The sequence below is a fragment of the Necator americanus genome, chromosome I (genome assembly GCF_031761385.1).
Source record: "Necator americanus strain Aroian chromosome I, whole genome shotgun sequence".
In the NCBI taxonomy this organism is placed as follows: domain Eukaryota; kingdom Metazoa; phylum Nematoda; class Chromadorea; order Rhabditida; family Ancylostomatidae; genus Necator; species Necator americanus.
In genome coordinates, this window is record NC_087371.1 from 9,102,964 (window position 1) to 9,116,149 (window position 13,186).

Here is a 13,186-nt window from a genome sequence, read left to right on the forward strand (position 1 = left end):
TTAAAACTAAGAAACATACATATAAAGAAAGAGCTGTTCAATATGATGAAATCCAGGAATTTTGGGAAATGATGTAATTATGTAGATAAGTATTGGATTCGTAAGCGGTTAATGTCGAATCGGCTGATATCGTCGGATTCCGATGACGATTCGCTGACGAATCGTCATCTTCATTAAACAACAGCCGTAATCGTTACCGAGTGATTAATCAAAATCTGGCGAAGGCTGTCCACTTTTTCGTGCCGTTGCCAAAATTTTAAACAGCATATATCCAGCTTAGGCCGTCATAAATATCGTAACGATCGCAAATTCTCGAATTACGCATTTTTTTCAGATGGGAATGACTTCATCCATGTGTTTTCAGCAGCTACTTGCATCAATATAACATCGTAAATGCAAAAATATAGCCAATACTACAAAGTAGTCGCATTTCTACTGTTGTTTAATCTCATTATAATGCTTGCCTACATACAACACCGTAACCGAATGGATAATAGAAGTGAGGTCATATCTTCTATCGATTATCATCTTTTATATTATCGATCGCATAAACTTGAATCTATTCAGATTACAAACCAAGAATGTGGGTACCTTCTTTTCGAAAACATGGTCCAAAGACGTGGTTGCGACCGAAACCAACTTCAAGGAAGGATCTTTTACTTTATGAGCGATTGAGTTACAACTTATCTTTGCTGGATACTTGTCCTCTGGCTGTCATCGACCCGCTGTCTCCGGAGCTAAAAATGCTTCATACACCAGGCTATAATCCGAAAGATGTAGGTCTTGTCATATTCTTAAAATACAGTAAAGGATACGCAATAACACATCATCATCATCAACAACAACAACCGAGATTATAACAGTAAGTAGAGGTCACTAACACTTATGTTCACTTGGGCGACTGCGACCGCAGCAATTCACGCACTTCCATTGCTTGATACACAACTTCTATACCAATCACCTCATTTTCAACCGGACCATTAGTAAACATTAGTAAACATTCATTAAAAAAAATAAGAAAAACAACAAAAACAGTGACAGAAGATGTAAGGAGAGAAGAGTTCATCCAGAAAATAGTGAAAAACAGTAACGTTAGGAACATATACGGAAAAACGGAATCAAAATGAGGGAAAATGTAGTTAGGAGGGGAGGGGGAGGACTCAGTGGTGCCCTTATTTCTTGACACTCTTACTTTTTTCTCTTAGTAACTTTAGCATACGTGTCATAAATCCTTTAAAAGTAATACTTAGCTCTTAGAGGATCTATGACTTACTGCTTCGATTGATTTAGTTGTTTACTTCCATAAATAAGGGCGCCACAGAGTGCCCCCTTTCCCCCCTCAGCTACATTTTACACTCAAAATATTTGCAATGTTGCAGTTACTCGTTGCTGCTCTCGTTGTTGTTATGTGTTGATGCAGTAGTAGTATAGTTGATTCAAAACGACATGACGCGGTGGAGGCAGCAGCTGGAGCCGAGTTGCGTCAAACTGCAGCGATGGCTGGTGCCAGCAAGTATTTCGCCAAGTTCCTAGCCGCTACGCTTCACCGAAATGCGATCGAGAAGCCGCGTACGCAATTGCGTGCGTGCTTCATGTCGTTTTGACCCTATTGTATCAATGTGTACTATTCCAGTATATTTAGAAGTATTTTATTAGTATAAATATTTTATTCCAGTATATTTAGAACTGTACCATTTACAAGCCTATGACAGAATTGGAAAATGGAGAAGTGAAAGTGCTATCAGAAAAATCTATTTGCATGGCGAGGTATGTGCTTACGAGCCCAGCTGTAGTCAGGTCAAAATGACATAGAGCGGTGCAGTTGCGTAGGCGGCTGCGCCTGAAGCGGCGGGGTGGAGCGTGACAGTTGTGATCGTTGTGGGACCTTTGCCAGCACCATACGTCACTGCAGTTCGCGATGGTCCCACCTCGATTCCAACCGCTGTCGCTTACGCAACTGCATCGAGCTTAACTTCGTTTTAACCCTACTGAATACTGGTTCCATAGCATTCAGTTGTGCATACACTTCAGGTGCATATTGCCAGAAACGACGGATAGAACTTATGATACAGGTCCATATATTAGAGTTCCAACAGAGGAATTATTCGAATGTGATATCATCGAGACAAAATGCTACGAAGAAGGTCCAGTGGAATATTATATGCACTTGAAAATACACGAAACACCGTCAGTTAGTTGTTGAAATATAGAATCCAGAACTAAATCGATTTTAAGCGTTCAGAGTGAAGAAAGAAGACGTTAAGCCATTGCCGAGTGTTTATATTTTGCTTCTGGATTCTGTCTCCACTTTTATGGTTAAAAGGTAATCTCGTGCTAATCGTGGTCATTTATTGTCAAGGAAATCATATTTACTTGAGATCATTGCCGAGAACCTTGGATTTTTTAAAAACTAGGATGGATGCTGTACAGATGGAATTTCTCAACAAAGTAGCGGATAACAGCCGACCGAATGGTTTCCCAATGGCATTTGGTGAGTCTTTAAATTGTTAACAGAATGAAAATATTTTTGTTTGAGAGTGGTGATTCAGAAACGCTAGATTTTTTAAGGGAAATCACTTGAGAAGGTCAGCCGGGTCGGTAGGGATCCAGAACCACCTGATTGGGATAATGATGAAGTGTGTAACAAGTACATGGATGAATATCCTTATTATTTGGAAGAGTTTAAGAAAAAAGGCTATAAGGTAATCCATTGTTGGATAGACTACACAAACAAAGAGCTACTTTTGCTGTAGACCTCACATGTGAAATACTCAAAAGAGCATTCACTCTTCTAAAGACAGCGTGTCACGAAATTAAGGTAGTGCGGAAACTTCATGGACAACATAGAGTTCGGGGTTTAGATTACGAATACGAGCGTGGTCCCAAAAAATTTTCTGTAATCCTGAATTCTTCGTGGGAAACAGCGCTGTACTCACGAGACAAGCGAAAACATGCCACTCTTGCACACGCGCCGCACCCGCAAGCGAGCGGTCAAAAATCAATGAGGTCTCCTCACCAGCCTATACAAGTAAAACCACTGAATTGACTGCTGGGGGGATCGGAGCGTGTTCAAATGAGCGCGTTCTAACGTGCCTCGTAGGTACAAACGCTGTTCCCACGTCATTTTCCAGACCTATTAGAGGGAATTGAGCGAGGTCATCCTTATGTTCGTAATCTGAACTTCGATCTCTATGTGTTCCATCAAGTTCCCACACTACATGAAATTTGCTGAAACACTGCTTTTAAAATATAGGTCGAAAGTTGACTTTCTTCTAAGGGTACGTAATTACAGACAATGATCGCTCAGGACTTAGCCCCAGGAATAATCTTCTATCAAGAATGCTATGGTTTTAAACGGCGACAAGCGGACCACATCTACAGGTATATTTGTGGTTTCTTCTTTCTTTTTGTTTCCTCCTTTTTCACAGACCTTTTCAGACCGTTCGATGTGCGTTTGGATGAGGAATCTTTGAACGAAACCCTTGCCGGATTCACCTGTGGAGAATCTCATTTGTATATGTTAGAATATTACGAAAAGTTTATGAATGCCTACTCGGGTCAGTCAAACCGAAAGACTGACTATATGACTCTGTCAATATGACCTAATTTCAGGAATACCTAAAATAGCTCAAGCATGGGTAACAAGATTAGTACATGACGACATAAGAAAACTCTATCATGCTGATGATCATTTTCTGGAGTTTTTCCAAAGAAATCAAGAAAATCTCGATAACGCTTTCTTGTTTTTCTTAGGAGATCATGGTCCGCGAGCTGCTGGGGTGAGTTAGCAAACTCTCCATATCAAACAGATTTTCTTCTTATATCAAATAGATAAAGGACATTGTAAGAGGATAAAGGATAAAGTATCTGGCGTTAATCAATCCACCTAGGATGCCCCCTCGTGTTCGACCTCAATTCGGAATCGTCTGAGGTTTACGAACGCGCGTCTAGCCTCTACAGTGACTTGCGGGGGCTAGCTGATGTAACAAGTCAGTGTTTTTATCCTCTTAGAAGTATGAAACCAATTTATCGGTGCTCCGAAGAGATGAAAGGCTTGGTGAGCACCAGGGCGGATTCGAACTTTCGACCGTGCAGATACAGCGGAACCTCTTACCGACTGCGCTACACTCGTTCCATTACTAGATAGATATACTATCCCTCCAGCTCCTACTGGACCACTCTAGGTACTATCTCCAGAAATTCAAGGTGATCTACTCTCTACCACTGATGTTTAGAAAAATCCATCAACTGAGCAAATAGCACTGTAGCAAATGAAGTTCACACGAAGACATCGAGCAATTACAAACACATAGTCCTTCCAGAAAAACTGTGGATTGTCTCGCGGTGACAATAAACCGGCTCGGACATCGCTCTTATTAATGAACCAATTATTAAAAGTATATACATTGCGCAGCGCAACAAAAACGAGTCATAATCCTGCTCCAAAACACTGGATGTTCTTCTTTTTTTTAAATGGATGACAGTAGATTTTCTTTTGCATTTATTGTCAGAACAATGTATTGGAAATCACGCTCGTAAACAGTCATTTATTAATGATGCCGGCAACTGTTATTTTCTTTCTTTCTGGTGCACTACTGGTGTATGTGAATAAACAAATAAAATACTACTTTGTTGTACTTTGTTCGGCTTTCGTTAAATCCACAGACGTTGGCGATAGCGATTTTATATCTGATAGATATATTTTGGCTTAGAATTGTCGATGGTAGCCGTCGCTGTGATTTTACCGGTCACAATCAATACATATCAAATATGAAGTGGCTATCTGTCAACGACAGAAGAGTAGTAAGGTAGCCGAAACTGGCCTTTGTTTCCTCTTGTTGTCACCCAAAGCCTGGGATTATCGATTATCACAATTTTACCTTTCTTTAGATCGAGAAATCCCGTTTGAGCCGATACGAGAACCGCAATCCATTCCTTGTTGTTTCACTTCCCAAAATGTTACGAAAAACTGCAGTGCAGAAAGAGTTACAGAAGAAATCCATGCAACTGATGACACATTTTGATCTTCACGCTACCTTCATGGATATTCTACACGTGGGTGTCAACTAGAATGTTCTAGGACATGATGCCAACAAAAAGTACTTTTTGTAGTTCCAATCAAAGTCAAATTTCATGGAAACCACCGAAATGAGTATGGAACCATACAGCAAAGGATCATCACTGTTGAGGGAATGGTATGGATTGAGGACGTGTAATAATTTGCCAATACCCTGGGATTACTGCTTGTGTCAATATAAGAAAGAAGATGTTATGTAAGTACAGATGTTGGGGTTTGTGAGAATGATTTATCCAGAAATCCTCTTTTTAGAGATGAAAATCTGAAAAGAAGACTTGGCACGTTTTTAGCTGAACAATTAAATGAATTTATAACTGCTACTGGATTCAGTTCCAAATGTTACAGTCAACAGTACGAGGAGGCGAGAACAAAAATATATGTTAGTTCCTTTTTCCTGTTTACTTATGTCATGGATTTGAAGGCGCTGGATGTGCAGCGACTAGAAGTCGGAAACAGCAACATCTACTCGGTGTTTGTGAAACTCGCACCATCGGAAGGATATTTCTCGGTAGGCGCTCGTCCTAAGAATTTTGCTCGATATTCTTGAAAGCCTTTTCTGTTTTCTTGCTTACAAATCATAAGTTCACTTTTTTCTGCGTTGATTCCAGGCAGAAATTTTGGAAACTCCATCAGGTCTTCAACTTGTATCACATTTCACCAGATGGGGTTGGTATGGAACTCAAGGCGATTGTGTTCTGGATCCTCCTCGATCACTATGTCATTGCAACGACAGGTGATCCGTCCGAAGAATATTTTCAATGATAATTTTGTTCCATAGATAGTCCATATCAATCTTGAAATCCAAAATTTTTCTCTCTTAAATATTACTATACTTAATAAATCATTCGTTGAATAACAACAAACTGCAATAATAATGCAATAATAAATCGATATCTCGTTACAAGTCGATTGTTCTATGCAGAAAAATTTTACAATTGGATAATTCTATTGGACAATTTGTAAGAAATAAATAAGGCATAAAACTCAGCAAAGTCGAGTAGAATTTTTACAAATAATAAGAATTATGCGGCGGATGTAGAGGAATGGTGAGAGGTTTCGCAGCTGCTACAAAGCCGACACCGCCCAGTGTCAGCGGTTTATCTTTATGAAGTTTATAATATTTTTATGTATAAATTGGTACAAGATTTTTTTTTGGGCGAGAGGAGGGAGGGGAAAAGGTATAAAAATTTAACTGAGCATCCATCCAGCATCTGAGCTCCGTAGGTCTTTTTGTACGACTCACTTATGCGTTCACAAACTTCCACGACCCCAAACTTGAATCAGACTTATCCCAAAGGGGTCCGTCAACGAAAAGCACCTCATCCAATCTAACATCCACGTGAAACCGGATTGTTGTGGATTCCTCCACAGGCCAAAATATCTTTGCCCGACTGTTTAGCAACATCCTAGAATTCCTACCTTCTTTTCTTCGTAAGACAACAATATATTAAAGGCAGCGTATGAAATTGATATAGTATGGAAAACTCAAGGAAACAGTGGAGTTCAGGTTGGGCATTGCGGGAAAAGGGTGCTCAATTTCCTGTAATCGTCCTGAAAAATGGCGTGGAACGGTGTTTGTTCCTACGGAAGACATGAAAACCTGCTGATTGCATGCGATCCGGAACTACGTCAATTCGTAAGGCGCTGCCTTTAAGTTAATTCAGGATTGAGTAGTGTGCAAAAAAATCTGTAGACGATAAAGTTCGCATATTTCTACCAGAGCAACCGCAGTGCGTCCGCTGTAAATGGCGCTCTCGCTGACTTTTACGAAGACAGTTGCCGTGAATTCCTCAATTTCTGAACTAATCCAGATCAAATCACATTCATGGAAATTATGGTTTATTGAGATTTTCTATGTAAAATATTAACTGTTAGATATGTATTATTGACACTGTTGCCATTATATTTCTAGTGCAGAGATTAGCATGAAAGACGACCTGTTTCATCGAAGTGACAGCTGTGGAGAATGCAATTTCTTTGAATTCTTCAAGCTACTTAAAAAAGTCTTTATATATTCTTTTTTTAAGATATTAATTATCTTCATTGTATGGCAGCGTGTGTCCGAGTTATTGATATCAATGTGGACAAAGTCCGCAATAAGTCTACAGCATTTTAGTGCTCATTTTCTCGAAATCTATCAAAATGGTTCCCTGATGATTACTGGAGCTTTTACCTTATAGTTAATTTGACCAAAACGATCGTAGTACATGATATTGAGTTGAGAAATAATTTGGTTTTGCCTTTTTTTTCTCAAACTTAAAAATACGCATGGAGCCAAGAAGTATTGGTTAAATGTCCAGTAATATTTGATATGGAAAATCTCCCTCTCTAAGTAATGATTGCACTTTGATTTGTTTTTCAGTTTTATCGATTCTTGTTTTTTCGGACTTCAAAGTGGAGCATTTAGTGGACAAAATGAAGCAGTTCCCACATCCTTTAGTTTTTGCGCTTAATAGAGTGCTGACGCAGCCGAAGGGATCCGGGAGAATTGTGCATGGAGGGCATCGAATGTGGAAGGAAAAATTGAAAAAAAAACAGAAAAAAACAAGAACGAAAAAATGCAAGAAATTTTGTGAAGAACAACAATAGGTATCGGGAAAACCTAATGAATGATTGGTGAAGGACGTTGAAAACGACAAGAGAGTATATTACTGATTGATTCGCAGTAGTTTTTTTTTTCTTTTGGAAAAATCGGAAAGTTTTTTTTCTTATTCCATTATTTGCTCGATCAATATCTAATCCATCTTTGAGGTCAAAATCCTTATTTCTTTTTTGAAGCGCGAAGACAAACAGCTGGTGGTATTTTCAAGCATAGTTCGTTCTCCTTGCGCAACACCAATCTCGGATTCAGCGGTCTTACCCTCTTAATGAAATTTAAAAAAAAAACCCCAAATGGTTTCAAAAATGCTTAGCTTGACCCACTTGACACTCCAAATTAATTATCTGGAAAAATAAACGTGGGATAAAATTTTAAAAAATCAAAACGCATGACATACAACATTTTTGTCAATACTTTTTATTCCTATGTGCATTTCTGAGTCCTAAAAAAACCCATCACTTTTACGCTCCATAGCTCTCAGAAGTTGGACTTTCTCGTTTAAGAATTCTGTGGAAAGCACTAGATACACAAATTGCAGTGAATATGCTTTGCAACACATGTCATGCACATTTAATGGCTCCTGGATGTATTCAAAATTTTTCTGAATATCCAAAAAGCATAGCTGGGCGCTGGTGCTAATCTTTAAACGTTTTTAAAACAGATTTCGAAAAACTGAGCGATGCAATTATCTCCCGATTCCAGAATCCAGTAAAAGGTCCAGACTTAGTCGATAACTCCGGGATGAGAGCTTTGACAAATGTTGGCGCCTGTGAAATGCTGAGATGTGTGTGTGTGTGTGGAGAGCATGTCTTCTCACGCAGATCATTTAATTGTTATCCATTAGCGCTGGAATTACTTGCTCCTATGTCCCCTACACAATAATTTGTCCAGAAATCAGCAAATAAACCGATCACTGTCATGATCTCTGGATTTTGATGGTGGATAGTTAGAGTGGTTGTAAAGCGGATTAAAGGCATCACCCCACGAATCTGAGGTGGTACAGATTTCAGGTGGAGTATTCGTATACGGGATGGGAGCCTATGGAGAGGGGGTGATTCCGTCCATTTCTTCCTAATTGCCGTAAAAAACGGCCCGGAAGATATAGCTTCAGGCGTTTTGGGGCACCATTTTGTACAAGAGGTTCGATTGGAGCGCGCCAGTCTTGTGCGGCGCCGCATCTTCCGGGCCGTTTTTTACGGCAATTAGCAAGAAATGGACGGAATCACCTCCTTCTCCATAGTCTCCCATCCCGTATACGAATAGCTCATAGTTGCTCATAGTTGAGCTCATAGTTTTGATCTCTTGGGTCGATAGATGCTGAGAAATGCCTCATCACGACATTTATTCGAGCGCTTTCCATCGTTAAACCCAATTAGCTTCATCAAAAACGTGTTCTTGAGATACTCTGCCTGAGGGGCTATCCAATTTGTTCTGTGTCGCTAGCAGAACTGGGCCAAACGTCCACTCTAACCACTCTGATTCTCGCCTTTCAACCGCTGACAAGCCGTTACGTTAGCGTTTTGGCCAATTTTATCACGTTGTTGGACGATTACGTCGTGCATTTGCTGTTTTCTGGATTGATGGCCATTTATTGATTTGCTCCGTTCCTTTCAATGGCATCTGAGATTTCTTTTTGTGCTATTACGACGTGAAACTTGATGTTTCTCACATGATAACATTCCGCATAATCCGAACCTCACATTAGAAATTTAATTTGGGTGCAAGTGACGCAAAGACGTAGCTACTCCTGCTGGAAATCTATTATTACCAGTTCCCAGGGTCATTTATACATTCGTAGACGCGCAGTGTGTACTATCGGCCACATATATCATTGGAAGGCCGCATAAAGCCACTTGAATAGATGTATGCGTACATACGCACGTGCTCACACAAATATAGCACACATCTGCATAAGTATATACACATACACGCATACTCATACACGTACAGCCACGCACATACAAACATACACACATATACACACTCATACAAGCTCATATCCGGACACATACACATGCTTTCATATTATCTGTGTGTACGTACACATTCGTACACGTACATATACGTACATACGCGTATATACACACATAAAATACATGGACGCGTGTACATACAAGTATGTACACGGATGTACAGGAAAACATACGGTTATTTGTGTACGTACACGTGTAACCAAGCATATACACGTGCATGCTCGTACACACATACAAACACTCGTACATACGCACGCGCATGTGCACGTACATACATACGAATACCCGTGCGTACACACAAGCACACGTACATACACGTGCACACAGGTATTATTACCCATACACACGTGTATACGCACGCGCATGTGCATGTATAATATATACATGTGAATACCTGTGTGTACACACAAGCACACGTGCATACACGTGCCACAGGTATTATTACCCGTGCACATGTGTGAACGGCGTCAAACGCGTTGAGGCAACGAGTTCTGAACGAAGACATGCCCCGAGCTCTCTCCAGTGTGCGGGAAAACCCCTTTTTTATGGTTTTTCAAATTTTTTCCGGGTAATACTGCACGAATAGGATTACGTGCTATCAGTGAAATCATTTCCCAAAAGCCTTAACGGTATTTTTTCTGCTCCCTGGACACCACTAATACCTCAGTACTGGGATTACCAATTTTAGTCCTGTTACACTTTCTTGTGCAGTTGTGTAAAAAAAAACCCTTTTTTTCGCTAGTTCAATAGTTCAATAGTTCTCCTGATTCCAGGATATCTCCTCAGAGATTTCAATTTGCAGGAATTTTATTTCTATGCCACTTTTTTTTGTAATTGCGGATAGTCTTCTAGAACAGATTGTAGGAGTTTGTTACGACTCCGAGTGTAGCGAAAGTTTAAAAAGCACAATTTTACAAAAAAAAAAAAAGAACAGAAGTCGAAACCATGCAAAATAAACGATGATGAAACTAATGGAAAGAGATTTTTTGAAAGCGACATGGTTCTATTCATGTATTATTATACACAAAAATAATGAAAAACTATAAAAATCAAGAAGAAAGGACACGCTGGAAGTTTCCTGCAATTTTTCCAGAGAGTTAAGCGCATGCCTTCCTGCATGCCGTAAAAAAAACATGTGTAACACATTACGACAACGCGTTACAGTATCCGATTGTGCATACGTATATAAGCACTTTTTGCTCTTGTCAAATAATGTAAAATACGTATTTTTTTAGTTCATACAAAGAATGTTCTACATTCCACGTAGGGACAACGCTCATTTTTTACCGAGTTGTCACACTATAGCGCTTTTTTCGCGCTCATTCTTACGTATGAATGAGCAGTCATTACACACTATCCATAATTTTCGCCCCTTCGCTCTTTTTCCCTTCCTTTTCTTTTATTTCATAGGTGGGCTACTTCCTGTAATTACTGCTATGAAAATATGGTTTTGTATAAAATCTCAAAAACTCAGTGAAATAGGTGTCAAAAGCCAAGCAAAAATGGGCTGTCAAGGATGTGGGAAGAGTCGACGATAGATGAACTAAAATATAGATTGGATCACAAAAACAAAGGTACAATATCCTTGAGGAGATCAACAGCGATGTGTTGATGTGTTCGCAACACGAATCATCGACCACTTCAATAGGTCTGATATTCGTTTGTGTAACTTTTTAAGACCTACGGATTTCTTGGATCACGAACAGGCTTTGTAGGTATCTAATGACGGATTCATTCGCATTTATTTATTTATTCATTTATTCACTACACCAATGGTGAACCAAAAGAGAAAAAAAAAAACAAAACACGTCTGTCTGAGTCACAAAATTCATGAAAAAAGAAAAATTGGCAACGTTATTGTTCGTGGAATCTGGCGCAGTCTTTTACGTGACGGATATCACGTCAAACGTTTTCCTACCCCAGAAAGTGAAGAATTCTCTCATGAAATCTGCTCCCCCAATCCAGAACGCCTAGCATCGGTCTATTTATCTAAACATCAGGATTTAGACGACCAATTTAGCCTAAGTATTTGTGACCATATGTTGGTGGTTGACAGAGTTACAAAGTGACTGAGGGACCACTATGCCGTGGGCGTGATCGATGGTTTGATACCGAAAAAGCTGGTCAAACCTTTCATCCCTCGATCCTTTATCCTTCAAATCAAATATCAATGTTATAACGCTTCTTATTTTGAAGGCATCACCCCGGACAAATCTGAGGCGATACGGATTTCCGATGGTCAAAGATTATATGGGATAGTAGATTGCAGGAACGGGTGGGATCCCACTCACTTCATCCAAATCGCCGTAAAATTGCGAATTTTCCAACACGAGTTCTATTGGAGTGCGCCAGCCTTGTGCACGCGCCGCATCTTCCGGGCCTTTTTTTTTACGGCAATTAGGAAGAAATGGACGGAATCACTATATTTCCCACAATCTACTATCCCGTATAGGCATAACCCACTTGAAAGCCATACCACCACAGATTCGTGGGGTGATGCCTTTGAAAAATACGTGGTTTCGCTTCATATACCACATTTCTTCTGTCGGCATTTTCAAGTATTTTCTTCTTCTCTTTTCTAGCTTTCGTCCCGTGTTGTTGCAGGCTCCACCTTTCTGCTTATTGTCTTCCATTTGGTTCGATCCATCGCATCAGCCGTACAAAAACGCGCATCTATCATATCCAGCTTTACACGGTCCAACCAGCAAATTGGAATTTTCAAGTATATATCAAGTATATGGTAATTTTCAAGTATATGGTAATCTTGCGGACCGAAGACCAAACCAATCTATTACTCGGCTGTATTACGTAAATTTTTTGAATTCTCTGCTGTCTATCCACTTGAAGCAATGAAGGTTTCACTTAAAGGCATCACCTCACGAATCTGAAGTGGTGCTGATTTCAGGTGGAGTATTCGTATACGGGATGGGAGACTACGGAGAGGGGAGTGATTCCGTCCATTTCTTCCTAATTGCCGTAAAAAAACGGCCCGGAAGATACGGCTTCAGGCGTTTTGGCGCAATATTTTCTACAGGGAGTTCGACTGGAGCGCGGAAGCCTTGTGCGGCGCCGCATCTTCCGGGCCGTTTTTTACGGCAATTAGGAAGAAATGGACGGAATCAATCCCCCTTCTCCGTAGTCTCCCATCTCGTATACGAATACTCCACCTGAAATCTGCACCACCTCAGATTCGTGGGGTGATGCCTTTAAATAACAGAGAAATGCTCGAATAATTGCCCATATCCATACATAAGCATCTTAGATGGGTTCTTTTTGTTCACAATGCCAGTAAACCTGAATAGTTAGAAGAATAGCCATGTGAAAATCATATAAAATAAATATTTTCCTTTTTTTTTGCTTTTTTTGCCAATGTGAGTTCAAAGTTTCATTACCGTTATTCCGCATGTGTATTGCTCTCATTTGCATCATTAGCAGTGACAGAAATATACGGTCAGGGATCAGCTTAGCCACATCCGCTCTCTATTTTTGTTTTTAGTAAGAAACAGAAAATCATACTGGTCACGGATTATTTTCACT

General features: G+C 39.9%; 1 protein-coding gene across 2 annotated transcripts; it reads left to right on the top strand.

The window, feature by feature from the left end:
- Nucleotides 1-393: 393 nt before the first annotated feature.
- On the top strand, nucleotides 394-5,814 carry RB195_004936 (uncharacterized protein; the record flags this gene model as incomplete). Of its 2 annotated transcripts, none has more annotated exons than XM_064177169.1 (15): nucleotides 394-499; nucleotides 568-776; nucleotides 1,685-1,767; nucleotides 2,032-2,187; nucleotides 2,243-2,323; nucleotides 2,379-2,491; nucleotides 2,569-2,702; nucleotides 3,293-3,381; nucleotides 3,439-3,557; nucleotides 3,613-3,779; nucleotides 4,891-5,055; nucleotides 5,113-5,273; nucleotides 5,330-5,438; nucleotides 5,499-5,585; nucleotides 5,686-5,814. In XM_064177169.1, the coding sequence occupies 15 exons, from the start codon at nucleotides 394-396 to the stop codon at nucleotides 5,812-5,814; spliced, it is 1,908 nt and encodes a 635-aa protein (XP_064034294.1). The 2 variants fall into 2 exon arrangements, with proteins under 2 accessions (XP_064034294.1, XP_064034295.1); XM_064177170.1 differs by having other exon boundaries at nucleotides 457-499.
- Between the last annotated feature and the right edge of the window lie 7,372 nt (nucleotides 5,815-13,186).